At 36.1% G+C, this 20,888-nt stretch overlaps 1 protein-coding gene across 3 annotated transcripts in view; it reads right to left on the reverse strand.

The window, feature by feature from the left end:
• Positions 1 to 781: 781 nt before the first annotated feature.
• The window catches only part of LOC140144612 (armadillo repeat-containing protein 7-like), a 30,778-nt gene continuing 10,671 nt past the window's right edge, over positions 782 to 20,888 (reverse strand). For 2 of the 3 annotated variants that reach the window (XM_072166578.1, XM_072166452.1), the window contains 6 exons: positions 13,967 to 14,065; positions 13,367 to 13,435; positions 9,937 to 10,003; positions 5,172 to 5,242; positions 3,121 to 3,212; positions 782 to 2,246 (listed from right to left, as the gene is read on the reverse strand). In XM_072166578.1, coding sequence (XP_072022679.1) covers positions 2,049 to 2,246; positions 3,121 to 3,212; positions 5,172 to 5,242; positions 9,937 to 10,003; positions 13,367 to 13,435; positions 13,967 to 14,065 — 596 coding nt within the window. In that variant the 3' untranslated portion in view covers positions 782 to 2,048. The remainder of the gene's footprint in view (positions 2,247 to 3,120; positions 3,213 to 5,171; positions 5,243 to 9,936; positions 10,004 to 13,366; positions 13,436 to 13,966; positions 14,066 to 20,888) is intronic. The other variant, XM_072166518.1, reaches the window with a different exon arrangement.

Below are 20,888 nucleotides of genomic sequence, written 5' to 3' on the forward strand. Positions count from 1 at the left end.
TGGATCCAAAACATGATAAAATTGGATGCTTTATTTATTTACTGGTCTCGCTATGAGTTTTAAAATATTGGACTCTACTATGTCTCGTCCAATACATGTATATTCAAACTCATAGCTCGACCAATAAATAGGGCTCAATCGATCCAATTTTATATCAAAACTGATCTCAAATCAGGGTCAGAAATTTGTAACCAAGTGCGAGAATCCTTTTGGATTCTCCCAGTGGAATTTTGCAAGAATCCATGGATTGTCGCCATATAACTTTGTATGAGAAACTGAAATATTTACGAGAATCCATTTAGATTTTGCAATTTTGTTGGCGTAGAATGGATTCTGAGATTCTCGCCAACTTTCTGACTCCAGCAAATTGATCATGTACAAACGGTGGGGTACCACCACATAAGTAGTGATCAATTGGGTTTTTGACATTTCTTGCTCTACTATTCGTTAATGAAGCATTCTGGATGCTATCATTTATAGGTACTTTAATAGAAGTTGAGGTAAAAGCTTCAATGGCACAGAAGGCCTGTATCTTATATTAAAGTTGTTTGGTTTTGGTAGGGATGTGCCGCTGAGATTTTGGAAGTGGACCCATAAATATACCAATTTTTCAAGAAATTGGGACCCATTGATATACCAAAAGTTGAAATTTTCGGCCGAATTTAACCAAAATTGTCTTAGTTTTTACAAATTTTGGGAAAATTTTGAAAACTTTGGTTAGATTAAGGGGTACTACACCCATGTGGTAAATTTAGACTATTTTTGCATTTTTCTCAAAAATAATTACACACTGGTGTATATTATTGGGGCAAGGAATCCAATTACTACACTGAAATTTCAGTGACTCAAGACAAGCGGTTCAGTTTATATGATAGAAAACGAGGTACATCCTAGCGGTACCTTATTTCTGATCATAAATAACAAACCGCTTGTCTTGGGTCACTGAAATTCCAGTGTAGTAATTAGATTCCCTGCCCCCATAATATACACAACTTTTGTTACCACTGTGTTATTAGTTTTTGAGAAAAATGCAAAAATAGACACAAATTTATTGAGGGGTGTAGTACCCCCTTAAGGACAAATTGGGCTGTTTTCCGAAAAAATTGAGAACATTTTGAAAAAAGACCCATTCATATACCAAAATAGGCTTTGAAAAGGGGTCATTGATATACCAGAAGGCTGAAAATGCTACCCATTTTTGCGGGACGTCCCCGTATGTTCATTTGTACTGAGTACCCCCCCGGGTTGTTATTATGAATCCATGACCTACTCGTTCTGAGTTATATACAGCATACACCTCCTGACACGGCGCTTTAGTGAGTGAATGGTGTATTCAGCAAGTGCACCCTCTATAATTCTTTCAACAGGACATACTCCCTCCACATGGTCTTGTTAAAAAATTATAGAGGGCACACTTGCTGAATACAACATTCACTCAAAGTTAGTGTTGTGTCAGGGGTGTATCTTGTATAAGGATAGAAAAATATAAATTTTGGTAGGAAATGATTATTGATATAAACATTTTGCAATGTTAAAAGGTAAAAAGATACTTGTAAAAACTTTCAGCTTTCTAAAATTAATGTGATCCTGCCACATACATTTAAACAAATTATTATAATAAATATTTGAATAGACATGGACTTCATCAGGATAGTACTCAGCTATGGTAACCAATAAGCTATCCATAAATGTGTTACATTATGGCTATTTATTTGCAAACACAATGTACTGGTGCAGGTCACTATTCCAGATGAGTTAGAATGTTAATTTGAAGTCCAATTAAATAAGTCCAATTAGGACTGCCACCTTCACACACCCCTTGACAAGACTAAGATAAAGCACTTGTTATGCTGATACAAAGTTGTATTTTAGTGATGGCAACTCAATGGCTCCATTGTGTGAAACTGGACCAAAAGATAATCAAGAAGTTTATGATGGGATAATACCATAGAGCTGCCACCATGCAATTTGATGATCGGATAATGTCACTATGAATGGTGAACCATTTATAGACCTCATCACTTCCAATCTTGAATAAGAACAGTTATTCATGTTGGTCCTTCTGAAATAGGAACTATGTCACTTGGTGATGGGTCTTTTGGTGATGCTGATGACTCCGGAGGTGGGCCACTTGGTAGAGGTATGTTAGTTGGTGATGGGATGTTATGTGATGATGTAGTGTCAGCACTACTTTCATTCTCATACAGTTGTCTAGCTTGCAGTTGCTGGTCCTTAGTGCAATAGTCCTGTGAATGAGAAGAAAACCAAATCAACTTCATTTTCATCATTTTAGCATGGAATGTGCAACTTTTCCTGTGCATAATTTTGTTCTAGTAGTTCTGGTTAGTGGAACAACTTTGCCCCCACTAAATTTCACAAAGTGCAATGTATTTGATGCATAATGCCGTTTTTTGCGATTTAATGCGGTGACCAGATTTTGCGCTTATGTCACCGGCTCAAAGAAAAAAGCACTATACATATAACCTGTGTGGTCATGTGGATAACAGGCTATTCCATTTGAAATCCATACATCCCCTATGGAAGACACAACTTCAATCTTACACACAGGGAGTGTAGATTCCAAATGTGACAGGGAGTGTAGATTCCAAATGTGACAGGGAGTGTAGATTCCAAATGTGACAGGGAGTGTAGATTCCAAATGTGACAGGGAGTGTAGATTCCAAATGTGACAGGGAGTGTAGATTCCAAATGTGACAGGGAGTGTAGATTCCAAATGTGACAGGGAGTGTAGATTCCAAATGTGACAGGGAGTGTAGATTCCAAATGTGACAGGGAGTGTAGATTCCAAATGTGACAGGGAGTGTAGATTCCAAATGTGACAGGGAGTGTAGATTCCAAATGTGACAGGGAGTGTAGATTCCAAATGTGACAGGGAGTGTAGATTCCAAATGTGACAGGGAGTGTAGATTCCAAATGTGACAGGGAGTGTAGATTCCAAATGTGACAGGGAGTGTAGATTCTAAATGTGGCTTCCTGAATGAGTGACTCCACTTGAAATGTACACCCCCCATGTTGGAGATTAAGGTCATGTCTTCCATATGGGATGTATGGATTTCAACTGGAATAGCCCAATGATGTTAGAGTTTGCTACATGCTCACCTGTAAAAATACACTGGCAACATTACTTATCCTTTTGCTTGGAGAGTGACAAAATCTTTCCATACACATGAGGACATGAGGAGCTGTTATATCTGTTGAAAAAAAGAATATTATTTACCACTATTAGTTATATATATTATTTAAACTGAAAGACTGTTTTTTAAATTAAAATTTGTGTCAAATGTAGCTTTGACCAGGAATGATGGGTTAAAAAGTACTAGTATGTGTGTCACTGCTACATGCACGATGTATGGGAGGCTCACTAGAGATAATCTGTGCAGTTTCTGTCAAAAATTAAATGAAAGAGCCTACACTTAAAAAGTTGCATTATTTGACATGTGTCAGACCTAATAAATGAAAGAAACAGCACTAGAAAGTCCGGGAGGGAGGTACTCGGTACAAATGACCATACAGTGACGTGCCACAAATATGGGTAGCATTTTCAGCCTTTTGGTATATCAATGACCCCTTTTTCAAAGCCTATTTTGTTATATGAATGGGTCCTTTTTCAAAATTGTCTCAATAGCCCAATTTTCCTTAATCTAGCCGGGAAAATTTGTAAAAACTAAGACAATTTGGGTTAAATTCTGCCGAAAATTTTAACTTTGGGTATATCAATGGGTCCAAATTTCTTCAAAAATTGGTATATTTATGGGTCCACTTTCAAATTCTCAGCAGCACATCCCTACCAAAACCAAACTTGAGTACCCCCCGGGTAAAAAGTCCAGTAACAAAAGCATCTATTTTCCATTTAATAATCACACCAGAGTATTTTCCGGTGTTTACTCGTACTGCATCATTGATTTTAATGGGGATTGTCAATAGAACATAATAATGACAGTGAAACCTAGCTCTGACTGAGACAAAAAATCTATGGTGCCACAGGTTTCAGTTTGCATTATCAATTGGTGTTATCAGGTACTTTTAACATAAAAAAGCAATGCCAGGTGCATCAAAATCACTTTGTGTTATCGGTTTTTGTGTTAACCGATTTTGTCTTAAAGAGCCTAACACTGTAGAATATTAAGTTTGATTTCATGATGGGGGTACAATTATAACATGGAATAACAAATGAAACTTGCAAGAACTTGACAAAACAGTATGATTTGTGAAAAACTTGTAGATATGTTCGTCTATCAAAATGTTTTGGGCTATTTGGTGTGGACATTGTATTGCAAGTTCATTCTGAAGCTAGATAAAATAACAGTCAAACTTAAAGCTATCACATGGAAGTTCAAAAGTCCATGTTTTGTCAAGAAATTGCCAAATCTTGACTTTTACTTCAATTGGTCTTGAATTTCCTTTAAAATTTAATTCAAGACATATAGTCAAACAAAAGTCAAGAAATTGACTACCCCCTACACCAGATTTTTTGTCTGTTGTGGTAAAATGATCAAAGAAACCGCCAAACGGCTCCATAATTATTGTCCGCCCATCCTTTAATTGTGCTTGTTTTAGCGATAAAAAACATCTTTACCTAGAGTAGGGTAGGCCGTCGAACTTTGGGGGTTGTTGAGGTCTAAATACAGATTTTTGTATGATATTTAAATATTTAGGGCATGAAACTATCATTCCTATCATAATCCACTGATAAATACTGCAAAAATCCAAAGTTTCTATGATTCTGGCTGAAAAATTACAATTTTTGTATATTTATGATGCCAATCCGGAAATGAATGTTTGGACTTTTTTGTTTTTTGCTACTGATGGAAACAGGAGACCCATATCTATCAATTGGTACCAAAATCATAGACATTGGCCATTTTGTACAGAAAAAATCCAGAATATTACTGTAAAAGTAGAAATTTTCGCGAGGTTTTTATTTTCGCGAATTTCGCGAGTGGACATAAAATCGCGAAAATAAAAACTCATGAAAATAACTTTTTGCATTAGGTTTCTATTGTATCAATATCAAAACCGCGAAATTTAATTTTCGCGCAATTGACAAAATCTTTAAAATCGCGAAAATATCTTCTCGCGAAAATATTGACTTTTACAGTACAAAAATGCCTCAGTTTATAGAAAAGTGTTATAAATGCTATGAAGCCTACCTGGCTTGGATACAGGAGTCACAAGAAACATCAGTGTAGTAATGGTGGACAAAATTATGTCTTCATTGGTGCTGCAGAGACAAATACATTGTAAGACAGCTATTAGTGAGTAGTGAACATGGGTACATACAACTCATCTCATACTAGTATCAGCTAGTCCCACTTTGGAGGTGAAGCGTATAAGAACTCCTTTTTCTGTTACCCAAAACCCCATATTTTTTTCTGGAACACATGATCTGTCACCCAAAGACCCCTATTTTTTCCATTTGATCTGTCACCCCAGGGAAGTGTAAACCCAAAGGGTCAATTAGAATGGCAACTAAATATCACAGATTTTGTTACTTAATTTGAAATAACAAAGCAAGCTGAAAATTCAATGTTCGATGCTTCTGTGGACTGTTTTGGCTCTCACCAAAGGATCCCATGTTAAAAAAAGGTCATGTGCTCACCCAATGCACCTCCCTTAATTTAGGTCCAAATGGTACATCTCTCACCCCAAAGACCCCATATTTTTACATTTTGCTCTCCCGAATGACAAAAAATCATGCTCTCACCCAATAACTCCATATTTTTTACATTTCGCTCTAACCAAATGCGTCTTGCTGTGACCGTGCCAGCTCTACACCTATCCATTTCATATTGAAGTGCCCCCAGGCAGCTAGTATGATAAGTAAAGGACTGTAGATAGAATCCGGGGATAGAATACCCATATCAATTGAAAAAAATAGAATTACACAGAATTACGCAGTTCATCAGCCAACCTACCAACTGTGTCATAACATAAGCCCACCACATAACACATTTTAGTTAGGGGGGAATTAATCATATTAAAATTTGAATGGTGTCCCTCCCAGCCTAGTCATTGTGAAATTTTGAAAATTTGTAATTTTCTGCATCTGTATTTAACACCAAATGCACTATTCAAGCATGATTCAAGTACTTTCTCATCCTCAGGAAATGTGGGGCACTGGCGGTGACAGACGCACAGCCACAGCTCAATGCATATGTATCAAACAAATGTTGTCATCACAATTCGTCGTCCGTATTCCATAGTGGCGTATAGTGGCGCCGCGAATAAACAACTTTTCGAGAAAATCGGGTTTGAAGAAATGCCAATTTAAAATCGAGTTGTGTAAATCAGACATTCATTATATTTTGTAAATGATGTGAAATTTCTGTAGTAAACTAAATAGATTTTATTGTTATATATTTTTCATAAGAAATAAATACATACTATTGCTGGCAAACTGAAAATAAAACTATACGTCACTATGGAAAACAAACAAAACGCAATACCCTAACCTAACGTTAACCGTACGCCACCTCCGTCGCCGTGTAATCCCTATGGCGTTACCCTTCGTCGTTCGTATTCCATAGTGGCGTATAGGTCCGATACGTGTACGCCACTATGACATACGATTTTTTTCATTTTTGCCGATATTTCATAATTATAAAATGTGTATAAAAAGTGGCGTATGGTCGATACGCCACTATGCACACGGTCGACGCCCTATACGATAAATATAAATTTAATACTCCGTTGGTGAGCGACGGCGAGTGGTAGTGAGCGACAGGCGAGTGGTATTTCACTGAACGCAAGAAAAGGAGTTCTATCTGATTGGCTAGCAATCGATCGCTTAGGTCGCTCAGTAGTCAACTACAAACTCATGCATTCAATTCGATTGAAATCGATTATTCTATTATTGACGAAGATAAAGAGCGTGATAGTGTGTCAATAATGTACATTGTATTGCACCTGGTTTTACCAGCATTCCTTTATAAAATAATTTTCTCAAAGAGTTGAATATTATCAAAATTTTTACAGCGGATTTCAAATGTTTTACATCAAAATTGCAGTTAAACATATCCACAGCAAAATACCGGTCCTCACCAATTAGTACATTTAATATCCAGTTAGTACATTTAAACGAAACCTGTGATTTACGTGACAACAAATAAAATTTTCTTACAATAGAAATATCATATGGGATACTGATATGGTAGGCCGCAACCGCCACAACGTGGAGCTGCTACGCGTAGCTGACTTTTTGTTCCGTGGAGCCAAATTGACCAATCATGTTAGAGTTTTTCATTACTCGGAGGTAAAACTGACCAATCAAGTACGACTTACTCATTACGTGAAGCGAATTTAGTCATTAAGAATTTGCCAGACGAGCTTCACGTAGTTGCAAGATATCCTCGGTCACGATAGTTATGATTCAAAAAGTAATTTATGAAAAGTACGAACCGACTTATTATTAAGATGGACATGCACTCACAAGAAACTCATACAGTATTGTACACAACTATATATAGCTAGGCAGAGTGGTGGTAAACCATGCACACAATTCTGCGATCTGCAGTGTATCGCCGGAGCTGATTTGTACATCATCTTGCGCGGGCGTGGCCTGCGAATTCGACCTTCAGCAAACCAGTTCGGATTTACTTTATATACTAGTAGTAGGCCATACATACTGTAGTTACGGTACTGCCCGTTTTCCTATACACAATACTCAGTGCGCTCACCATTGACGCGTGACCTAGTGTATGTTAGAAGGTTTTATGCCATTGCCTATATGACGTCACTGTGTAAAAAATAACCAGTCAATATTTAAAGTATTCTCTGAAATTCTAGAAAATATAGTTTTGTAACATTTCCTAAATTTTTAGCTAATTTAGGTGTTTGGAAATATTGGTACTTTTGTGTTTTAGGAAGGATATGTAAACGACAGATAACACCAAAAAAATATGAACAAATTATTTCTAAACTGTGTTAAGTCTGCAAACCATTATGCTTCTCATTTTCAAGAACGCTGGTTAACAATAAGCAGACTATTGTCTCATTTAATAAACAAAAGCCCAGACAGTATTGTTACCTTGCGTTCGCTTTATAATCATTCACCCAACTGAAACTATAATACCAGCTCATTGTTCATTGCACAGGTAAAACAGACACAAGTGCAGTGTGTGTATTTAACCAGAGAAGATCTGATGTAACATAGTTGAGCTGTTTTCATTGAGTGTTATCTTGGTTTAATAGCTTTTAATGTGGTTTAAGTCCTTCAAATGTCGTGGTGAATTCTACTGTAGACATGACTGCATCATGATTATTTTAAAGTCAACAACATTCAACAATATGATCACCGTGATAGTATGACAGTATCAGTACCGTAGGTGTCAGTGATCCTGGCCTGACACAGTAGACAAACAAACAAACACGCCACACACATGGCACATGCATGCAAGATAACATTGACTATACACTAATCAAACAATGGTATTGATCCTGTACAACTGTTTGTGGTTTATTTACATTCGATTCATTTAAAATCCACATAGTAAACATTAATTTTGGCAAGAGTTTTTCTCTCTGGAACGATGATGCATCAACTGGCTCCGGCGTAATGAAAAGATCTAACATGATTGGTCAATTTAGCTCCATGCGAAAGTTTAAAAGTAAGCTACGCGTAGCAGCTCCACGTTAATGGCGGTTACGGCCAGCCATATACTGATCATGCGAAAATCGTAAAACATAGAATAGAAACAGTGTGGCCGGCTCTCAAAATCTCAAATTGTATGCATAGCCTGAGTCGCACGGCCTATCTCGAACAAAATAGCTCAAAATCACCATGCGTAGTTGTTGAAAAACGTGAGGATTTATCGTACTACCACGGCAATTTTTAAGACGAAGATATAGGGATGATGATGGTGTGCTATGGAATACAAAATATGTCACTTTGTAACTATACGCCACATTTAATTAATTAATTACTAATTAATTAGCTACTTATGACTGATGAGACTTAAAAAAAATGAAAGAGAACATCATTAAAAACATATATGCCAATTTTCAAAAAATGACCAAAAATCACTATACGCCACTATGGAATACAGCCGACGAATTCACACTTATTCTATGTTACACATTATGTTTGTACATTGGTTTTGCTTTGAAGATTAATAAACCATGAACAGGAAGTCTCTGAACACTAAACACCTTACCTTTCACCCTTATCAGACAGTAATATTTTGCTTTATGTTCTGATGATAAACAATCTTGCTTCATGTTCCGATAAATAACCGCAGTGAGAACCTTTTGTTAGGAGCGCTATCAATGTTTAGACAAGATAATTTAATTACACTGACCCACTTTCATATTTTGTGTGGGAAATTGCCCCAAAAATAATTTTAGCTATCTACTACTTGATATTCTCAAAGTTGTAACAGAACTTTAAATTCAAATTTGTATTGTAACATGACAGGTGTCCAATTATTGTAGGCAAATATGTACAGAGTGGTTAATTTTGGGAAAGGGCAGGTTGAATTTACTATGTGGCCAAAATAATTTATTGGTGGGCACCTTTTTATTTTTTAAAAATGATATAAGTAAAAAATGGTCCAACAAAATTGTACACATGCACTAGGACAGTAGCTCTCTACTGTCTATGAATGTATGTAGTTACAAGCCAAAAAAATAATTACAAGCCCCATCAATCATTTCCCCCACATTCTCCTGGATGTGAGCTGGTATGATAGCGCATATCTAAACATGATCACACTTTTTGTTGGTATTATAAACCACCCCTAGTGAAATTGGCTTTGGTTTAGAGGATGTAATCAATCTTTTGATATGTTCCCTTCACATACATGCCAGGTTACAAATATTTGAATTCATTCATATATTTTCAGTAGCAGCTGTAGAACTTGTTAAAATACTTGTTAAACTTGTTAAAAAACTTGTTAAAGCACAAACATTAAAACTAACCTTGATAAACACTGGACAACTTGTTGTATACCATCATTTGCTAGTATGTGCTCTTTGTTCTTCTTATCTGAAAATAAAGGAACACCAAAATAATTTGGTTTAAATGTGATTCTTCATCACCCAGAACAAAACAAGTATGTCAAAGGCTACAAGGGCAAGAAGGCTACATTTGCAATCAGCAATAGCTGCCAGGTGTCATAGCTTTAGATGTGAACAATTTTCGAATGCAGAACACACCACTACACGCCATAAATAAATTCTGCCAGTCACATTTCCCCAATATGAAATTTATTAAAAAGTAAAATTTTAATTATAATTTTACTTCATTAAAGTTTGGCGGAGGCGGGGTTCGAACTCACGGCGGCGGACCGCTTTGGACACACTATGAACAGCACTCGAATTAACCCACGGCACCCACAGCATTTTGCCGTGGGTGCCCATCCCCACTGCCATAATGCCCTCAAAATATGTCCTTTACCCAAGGCAGTCACTTGCCGTGCCCTCTAATGAAGTTGCCGTGGGGTGCCCGGCCCAGCCCTGCCCTTCATAATAAAATCATCTATCTATGTTTGTGTGTGTTTTCTTCCCTTTTGAGAAATTGCCTTGGCACCCTTCTCAAATTTTCAACAGTTGCCATGATGCCCTCTTGAAATATTACAAACTGCCGTGCTGCCTTGCCTTTTGAGTGAAAATCCAAGGCAATTAACAGCTTGCCCTAAAAAAGTTGCTGTGCCCCTTCAGATCCTTAATTCGAGGCCTGACTATGAATCCAGCGCCTTAGACCACTCGACCACTTGTCTTGTTGGAATTCATTTGAAACTTATTTGTAGATATAATCGCAACTTCAACATAGGCCTACCACGTGACAAGCAAAGGCAGAAAACGTACCATATTTTGGAATTTTATTTGCCTAAAAACATTTATGTGTATTATTAGCGCTCAATTGTTGTTAACTACGTGTTTTATACAAAAAAAATCCAACAAAAACATGATAACTGGGCGTCTATATGGACAATACATGATATCGATTTTGACACGTGCTTGTGTCTCAGTACATTTCCATGGTCAGTAAGATACTATAGAGGAAAACCTACCATTTTCTTGTATACACGTTCGATGTTTTGATCAAGTATGTGAATATTCGACATTAGACCCAAAATGTTTTTTCAGGAAATAAAAGATTAGATTACCATAAAAACGAAACAGTAATCTTTTGCGGGTCTAATGTTATTTATACATGGAATTTTCAACGTTTTTTCTATCCTTATTCTTGCTCAATTAAAAAAATATTTTGGCGTATATAAAATTGAAATAAAATTCTCTGCTCCATAAACGACATCAAACGTGCCACAATTGGATATCACGAATCGTTATATATGATGTGCAGTTAATATTCATATTTTCTTTTATACAGAGGATGCTTCAGTTTTGACAGGAAAATGTTTTCTTGAAAACCCTCTCACTCGGTTTTTTCAAAACGGTAACCATGCTTCCCTAGAATGTGCAATAATTTAGCATTAAATTTTTTCTTATTCTAACAGCAAGCGTTTCTAGAATGAATTATGGCGAAATGTGGTGTAAATGCAGAAATTGACAAAATGTCTATAGGGCAGCTATTGCAGATAAGACCTTTTTGTACTAATTATATTTCACTTGCTTATTATTCATGCCTTTATAATGATATTGTCCCAAAATAGTGTGTACATACATTTTTCACAGAGGATGTTTAAAGACATTCCCACAACCCAGTGGGGTTTCAGACCTTGTATGTCTGGCTTTTGTTCACATGTGGTACAGTTGATCATACCTTGCATTGGGAATGTGTGCAAATATCTGGTGTTTTCATCCTATTATTTAACATTCAAAACATCAACTTATGAATAAAGTTAATGCAGTGGGACAATATGAATGTTTCCTGTAAGAAAATCAAATATCATTCCTAAGTCTCAACTATTAGCTCGTTGGCTGCAGTTTTAAAATTACCATTTTGTGTGTGTGGCAATGGGGATTTTGCCTTTAAAATTAGGTTATATTGATCAAATTTCCCAATCATAGTGCATTGTAGGAATGCCTTTAAGCCTCCTCTGCATTTTTCACATGCAGAGGTTGTGCAATAATTGTTTGCTTGCCCTTGTCTGACCGACCCAACCTTGACCTTTTTTGAAAAAAGTTTTTCAGAAGTTTTGATATTCTGAAAAGATTTCTTAACATTTTCTACACATTTCTGACCTGTTTAAAAACATAAAAGGGGTGATACAGTAGAGAAATATCCCAATCCTAAAATTTAGTGATATATTTTTTTTTTTACTGTTTTTTTGGTCTTATCAACTTGCATTAAATGACATTAACAGAAGAGGTTTAAAACATTATTCATCAGATTTTGCTTTGGGTCACAAGAAAGAAAAATAAAAAGAAAAATTTGCCAAAATCAGTTTTGCGCACCAGTGTTAATTTCAAGTGTCCATGTCCTTTGCCAAAATCAGTCATGTGCACCAGTGTTAATTTCAAATGTGCATGTCCTTTTTTTTTTTTTGAAAAGTCCTTTTTCTTGTCATAACTTCTGATGCATTGCAATTGAATAACAAATTATTACATGTAAGAAAACCCCACGCCATGGGAAAGCAATTATCATTAAACTTAGCCAGGCAGATCATGGATTCTAGGGCAGATACAACACATGAAATATCTCATGGCATGCTCATATCATAATCTCAGATATTAATGATAAAACACTTTTCCTTTTTATTTCTATTTCTTTTCTTGTTTTGAATATAAGTTTTCTTTTTGTAGAGTTACATTACATTCATACATATGGGTAAATACCAAAAGAACATGTTTGTATAGATCTAATTTTGAGATCATGCATCTAACAGAAATATTAGAAGTTTAAATTTTGCAATTGAGTTTTTCATGGTTTTGAGTATGCTAGCTACCATAATGCTTTATACCCAAGGCATAAAAGTAGGAGAAAAGCAGAATTACTTTAAAAAAAGGATTATTATACTCCTCGATCCTCTTTACTGCAAATGTTACCAGTTTTACCATGATTACAACATTGCGGTATTAAAGGAGTATTTTATGATCCTAGCATTCTCTTTTAATGACATTTTCAGTAGCTAGCCATGAAAAAGCTTATTCACCAAATTTTGCGTTTGCGAGTATATGCAAGATTATGTGTATTATACTGCTCCATAGGCCACTGTGTCGTAATTCCATTCTGGTACACCAGAAAGTTATTCCAATTTGACAATATTTTTGCTAAACGAACTAATCTGCAAGATATTTTTGTACATAAAATAAACATTATGTTGCCAGAGGTTAATTCCAGTGGAATAAAAATCTCAACTTGTTTTAAAAAGTGAGGGGATGAGGCTGTGGATCACAAAATACCCTTTTAAAACTGAGGATGGTTTGTGCAAGTGATACTCACCTAATGCTAGGTTACAGATCCCTCCAATGCCAAATACCACTAGTGTCTCATTAGGTTCACTCAGCATATCTGTACAATAACATAACCAATTCCAGTCATTCAGTTGATGTTTATTAGGGGTTGTGCAATAATTATGAGCTGGAAGGGGGGGGGGGGTAAATTGGTGGAGGGGGCAAGCATTTTTGGCACACTGTTTGGAAATTTTTAATTTAATAACTATTGGACAGTTCCTTACTCAAACCAGAGAAGATGAATGCTCCGGAGGTGGTTTGGCTGGAGGTGCCCTATGTGGTGTCCATTGGTGGTTGGGGGAAAGGCACCACTATGACCTTCCATTTCAACTCCACTCACCCGAAGACCCCATGTTTTTATTAAATTTGTCACCCTAGAGACCAACCCCCTTTTTCCAACCCTATTTTTAGCAATCTAGCTGTCACCAAAAGAGCTCCAGTTTGGAGGTATCATAAACTAAAATTCTTTTTAAACCAGATATTTTAGAAATCTGAACATTTTAAAAACAACAATTTGAATACCTTTCAGCAACAAAAATTAGAAACGGTCAAGAACATTTTAACATTTTGTTACATCCTGCACACCTACCTAGAAACAAATCTATGATGTTTAGTTGCCTCATATATTCATAGTTGATTGGATCATAGGCAAAGTTTGCTAGATTGGCCAGCACCTGTTCTTGGGATTCTGTAATGACAAGAGAATGGTAATAGACATAATTATACATTACACTTTCAGCTCTTCAAAGTGGCCATGGAAGGAAGCCGGACTGAAATGAAATGAAAACTTGTATTGCGCTGATAGTCGCCAACAAATGACGCTCATTGGGCTTTGCATGAGTCCCCACTTAGGTCCGACAATTGTGTACTCAACAGATATGCCCTATATTTGGCCAGTAAAATAAGCTCTCCACATCTCAGGCATTAGACTGCACTTTTCTACAAAAAATCTGAAAATGTCTGTGAAATTGGGCTAAAAGTACCAAAAACAGGCTGAAATTAAATAAAGCTGGGGAATTATATTGAGTATAAAAAAACTGAATTCAGTTTTTACACTGAAAATTCTCATGCCTGAGATCTCTGGACAATAGCAGGATTGAATGATCACTTGTGTTAGTGTGGATCTGCCTAAATATATATACCAAATATGACAAAAAAAGAGACCCCAAAATATACTAATTTTCAAAATATCTGATCAAAATTTTGGAAAATTTGCTAAAATTTTGTTGAAGAATCTGCATTTTTTCCAGATTTTGGAGGAAATTTTGAAGATAAAAGAACCACCCCATCTCTAAACCAGTTTTCTGAAAATTACAACCCAAGACTCCACAGCAGGGAAAAAATCTATGATTTATCTGTCTAAATTTCTAAATGGTTAATTAATTACAATCAAGTTCATATATTTTTTAAAGGTGGGAATGGCCAATGTGCAATGTCACCCTGCATGGAAATGTAATCAAGTGTAGAAATGAATAAATAACAATTATTACTGTCCTGTAGTCGGCACCTGCCAGCCACCTTCTTTTGACCATGCATCACTTTATTTATATGACATTTTATGGTTAATGAATTTACATAGAGATGCCTATCTTACACAAACATAACATAAAAAGTTATGAAACATCCCAGGAAGCCACTCAAATCAAACTTGAAGTCATCCTCAAACAGAAAAATGCCAAAAAGGGTAGTGTTTTCAGCCTACATGTAAGCCATTGGCCGCGATAAGGGTATCGATTTCAAGAAAAAAAAAAAAAAGGGTAGATAAGGGTATCGATTTCAAGCTTTTTGCAAAAAAGGGTAGACTTTTTACCCGGACTTTTTAATCACTAAGGCCTACAAGTCTGTGTTAAGGGTAGTGATTTTCATGTTTTGTCGGAAGCCATTTTTCAACTGGTATTTTACATACACAGCAAAAAATATTAAAGCCCGTATGGGGAGCCCGAGTATAGGCCTACTTTATTGTATCAGTGAAAAGGGTGTATATTTTGAGTTGATCAGTGAAAATGGTTCCTATTTTGCTCCAAGGCCAGTGACAAGGGTTCATTTTTTCACTCAATGAAGGTCAGTGTTTAGAGTTGGGAACCTGAGGGGCTGTTTGAGGATTGAGTGGGCCCCTTGGTGAAATATGGGTGTGTTAAATTATGCCAAATTAAAAAATGGTTTGTCTCAAAGCTCCCACGCGCATTAGTTTTTTTCACCCGCATTAGTAACAAAAAAATTTTTCTCCTTTAAAAAAAAAATACAATCGAAATGCTTTTTTTACAATTTGTTTAAAACCTCCAGAATTCATTTTTCCCTGTACTTGGGTCTAGGTGGGGGATGGGAAGTACATCAAGATGAACCACCAGACCCCTGCTCTTAGATTACTTCACTTCAATACAATATAGCAGCATCACTTTATGTTAAATACAACACTTCATACAGTAGAATATTGAAAAATATCTTTGGATAAAAACAACGAAAAAACAACAACCACATTTCGCATTATTTTTTCAGAGTTGGAGAGCTTTGAGACAAACCTTTTTTTTAAATTTGGCCTTATGTGACAACAAAATAACTGTCCTTATTTCTCCCCAAAGTTCAAGTATGCGAGTATATTATCATAACTGTCACAGTACCGGCACTTTCTTTTAGTGATGCATCATTGCATTTTATATGGTCAATTTAATTTACGTAAGTCAGGTGTGATGCCAATCTTACATAAATGTACCAAAGTGGCATAGCCAGGGGAGCCATGGGGGTGGGGTGGGTTCTCCCCCAGTATATTTTCCAGGGATAAAATGGAGACGACAAAGAGTAGAGCGTCATTAAAATAACTAAACACAGTGTAAAAAATTGACTAAAATCCTGGTTACGCCACTGATGTGACATAAAAAGTTTTGTTGAAACATGTGAGCATAAAATTATGAAACAACAAAATTCAAAAATTCAAGTATTCGAGTTTGACAATATAGTTTAACACAATTGATTCATCCAAGCCCAAAGTCTCCACATTCATATCATCACCAGTGGAATAATTCACTGATCATTTAGGAGAGGCTTTATTGGACAATTTCAATTGTTTGCAATTGGTTTCCAAAGCATCCAACTCATAGCGACTTAATGCTAAAAGATGCCCATTGCTTTCTTTAGTTAAAAGTCAATGAACTTACTGCTTGATTAGATATTTTGTTGTTCCGACCAGACCAGGCATGTAACTTTGTTCATGATAGTTTTCAATAAAATTTCTGATCAAGAGAAATGACCTAACAAATGACTTCAAGGATGCATGTTTTAAGCATTAAAAGAATATATGCCTACTGAAATTGTGACTTGTAAACTCCATTTTTTGGACAAGAGAAAGTTGGGGGGGGGTTAAAATTATTATTTTCTATGTCTATATAAACTGGGCTCAAAAAGAAACTTATAATTTTTTACAACTTGTGAATCACAAGGTCATATCTTAAAATACTGTCAATCAAAATGAACCAAAATTACACAAAGGATTACTTTCATACTCTACTCAAAACACATGTCAGTAACCAAGCAGTTGTCCAACTGACACAACAGCAAAATGCACTGTCATGGGACAGCTTCCTGGACTTCCTCCACTTTCACAGCCCAACATTTAGCACCCAGGACAAAAAATCTGTGAGAATGCACACAAGATCCTTGCTCTGATGATAAAACGGTGCTGCTTTCTGCTTTCATACACTTTTTTCATGAAACAGGGCTGGGCCGTGAATGTGGTCCAGGAAGCTGTTCCATGTCAGTGCATTTTGCTGTTGTGTCAGTTGGATAACTGTTCGGTTACTGACATGTGTTAAGAGTAGAGCATTGAAGTAAACCTGTGTGTAATTTTGGTAGAATTTGATAAGACAGGATTTCAAGATATGACCTTGTGAAAAATTATAAGTTTCTTTTTGAGGCCAGTTTATATACGTACATGTATCATGGTAGTAAGTCAATTCAGCACTCTTTAAGGTCTATGTATTCAATGATTTGCTCATTCAGAAAATCGTAAAAACAATCAAAAAGACTGATTCCTTACATGAAACTGTAATTTTAGAGAAATCAGTTATGCAGGGGTGTCTATTCTTCCAGAAAAAACTGTTAATATTCCCTCACCTGTTCACCCTACTGCATTGTGGCCACATCCTTCCCCAGATTCTTCCCCAACCTGAATAGGCTATATTGCTGATCCATTGATTATCCTTTTCTGGTGCATTGTGGGATAGAAAAGTGGGCAAATCGATCGCTAATTTGCTCCCTTTTCTATCCCACAATGCACCAGAAAAGGATAATCAATGGATCAACAATATAGCCTATCCCACAGAAATGACCCAAAAGAGAAACTTTTATGCTTGTTGCTATCAGCATTGTGTACATGTGCCATACTTTTCCTTATTTTTTGTCCCCCTCCCTTCCCTGACTACGTGTAAGTGTAGGCATTTGTCAGACCCAGAAACTTTTCTTATATAACTCTTATTAGTTTAGCCAATTGTGAACACTGAACCATTGCATCTAAGGACTAACGGTTGAAATTAAGGGAACACACTCAGACTGTCAAACACCTCTTGGCGTAAGAGTTCAGCTTTTTTGGTTTTGATTTCCAGCTTTTTTATACTCTTGCTCTGTACAAAAGTACAGGATATTATTCCCCAATTGCAGCTTTTTGCTAGCTGTTTTCATGCTTTTTCATCTCTTGCTATGTGCCCCTGGTTTTATTAAGGTGATAAGTCAGCCTTACAATTAAAAATTGGTAGTCTCATGGCACAGTTTGGAATTGCCGCTGAACTAGAGATTTGGAGCTGAGGCGGAGGTTTAAATGGAAGACAAACTCTTCCCTTAGAATCCTAAATGCTACTAAATATATAGTTAGGTGTCCAAACCGAAAAGAAAATTATATTTTGTATAAAATATGCAAAGCAGAAACCAGCATCCTTAATAACTCTCAATTTGTGTGTGCTTGAGCTATTGTATGACCACTAGTCACTATTGCCTAGGTAGGGAAGAATTACTAATCCCAACTCTCCCCTAGCTGTTTTATTTTAAAGCATTCCTTGGTTCCCTCAAAATCATTATTTTTTGCATGGGGATAAGCCAAAGAACTGACTACATGTAATATGCTAATGATATGTACATGTACCCATTATAATTCTTCCCTAAATGACACTTGACAATGCACATACCCCAGGGGCTATTTTAGGAGAAAAAAGTCACTGCACGTTGGCAAATGTAAAGTCTCGATGATCAACCAGCTGTGACGAGCTTGCGGGGAGGGGTGGAGGGCTGGTCCCTCTCCAGCTTTGGCGATTTTTAAAAAATCATGCATTTTAGTCATTTTTGACTTTACCTGATTGGACACTTGACACTCATTATATAGCAATACATAATCTGCCAATAAAAGTGCAAAATAGGTCTGAATAAAATTTGAATAAAAAAGCAACTTGGCCGAAGGTCTAACATATTGATCTTAGAGGGGAAAATACTGCAGTCAAACGCTTTTCTCACTTGTAGGGCGTTTAGGACCATTTTTACTGGCAAGTTATCAATGTTATTAGCTCAAACGGGTGGGGTCCAAGGATCCACCTTAGATCCTTTGGTGGAATCCATCGTCAAAGCCCTTGCTGGGGCAAGGAGTAGAGTCTCAAGCTCACGAAGTTTTTAAAGGCCTTTTTATTACGTTTTCATGATTAACTTGGAAAGCGTTTTCTTGAAGTCGTTTAATAACGCCTTCGAGATTTACAAGTTGATCATATCATACGATATTTTAATACTTATTTTTTGGTGAGTGTAGACAATAATTTGGTTTAATTCATTGAGTTAAAAATTATTTTATTTTATGACCACTCAAACAGTAAGAACTTTCTTCTGTTGAGGTGTTTATTACTGACAACATAATCCCCACTATTTTGTTTCCAAACCACGCATAGTCATATCACGGAAGAATACATGGATTTGTGCACAAAAGATCTAGATCCTGAAAAGAAACCACAGGTAACCTACTTTTAGCCTTGTTTTTTCACACCACTATTTTCTTTAAAATTGTTTAGTTTATTCACCATGGTCTAAATGGCTTTACTGCTTAAATATTGTTAAACTATGTCAAACCATATAGTCGGGATTGGGAACATTAGATTTGGTCGGGAACCTGGAATTTGAGTATAGGCCTAGTTTCAATTTTTTTTCGCTTTTCTTGAATATTTTTTCAGCCATCTTAAAAATCGTTTTTAAGACCATAACCAGACATCTAGATGCTATTAAAAAGTTTTGACCAAAACCAAAACGTGTTTATAGCATATGTTTAGAACGTTTTCAAAACATTTTACCTATGTCTCAATGTCTCACTGAGACAAATCCAATTTCACGCATTCCTACATCTCAATGGTAACCATAGCTGGGTCCCCCCCCCTTAGGTCTATTCCACCTAAAATGTGAAATGATGTGGCCTTGGCGGGGATATTAAGCTGCATTCCATCACCCGTGTTACACATAATAAAATTCAGCATCGATTTTTAAGCGGATTTAATACACCCAATTGGGCAGTAAGAACACAAGTTTTGTGGACCCAGTAATGGCCGATTGAATTCTGACCTTCACTTGGCTCGTTGGATTTGTCAATATATCTATTTGCCGAGATATGGGTTAAATTTGCTTATTTTAGAGATATTTTGACTCGGTGACTACATTGCAACCGTAAAGAACTATGTAACAAATACACAGCCTTCTGCTTTTCCATTTTAAAAATGTTACGTCCATTTCACAGTGTTTTGGTAGGCTTTGAAATTACTCAATGATGACAAGCGAGTCAAGGTCCAGAATTTCATTCTAAGACAGTGTCAGAGGATCAGGACCAACAAAGGATACGATACTAGCGATTATAACCTTTTTAAAAATCAAAATTAACGATTACACATTTTGGATTTTGTTTACAAATTTTTGGCCCTAAAATTATTCTCATAAGCCGTTTAATGTTGATGGCTACTAGTTACTGGGAATGATATATATTTTTAAAGTAGCGTAGGCCGGAAAAAAAAGTAACAAATACAACCATCTTACATGACTGTTTTAAATACATTTTTAACTATTATGTCTTTTGAGTTATTTTTGGACATTTTGGTGCCCCCAAAAGAGGATTTTGTAAACATATTAATGTCATTTATCGACTGGTATCTACAAAGAGTAAATTGTGACACCGAAACGAGAAAAACATTGAAGGCAATATGATTGTATTATTATTATCTCAATTTAAATTCAATTTGAGTAGTTTTTGGTAATAGGTGATATTTCTCAATATATCCAAAGCTCAAAACTTCATCATGTTCACCAGGCTACGCCAGTGAGTCAGAAACAAATTACTAACAAACTAGTAAGGAACTATTACTACATTTCTGGTCCTTTTGGCCAAATTTTATCTCTAAAATGAGTGTCCTAAGCATTTTAATGCTATTTGATGTTTGATTATCTACTTGGAGTAGATGTGGTATACTTAAACTCCGAAAAATCATGCCCTTAATAGAAAGCAATTA

The sequence above is a fragment of the Amphiura filiformis genome, chromosome 1 (assembly GCF_039555335.1).
Source record: "Amphiura filiformis chromosome 1, Afil_fr2py, whole genome shotgun sequence".
Lineage (NCBI taxonomy): Eukaryota > Metazoa > Echinodermata > Ophiuroidea > Amphilepidida > Amphiuridae > Amphiura > Amphiura filiformis.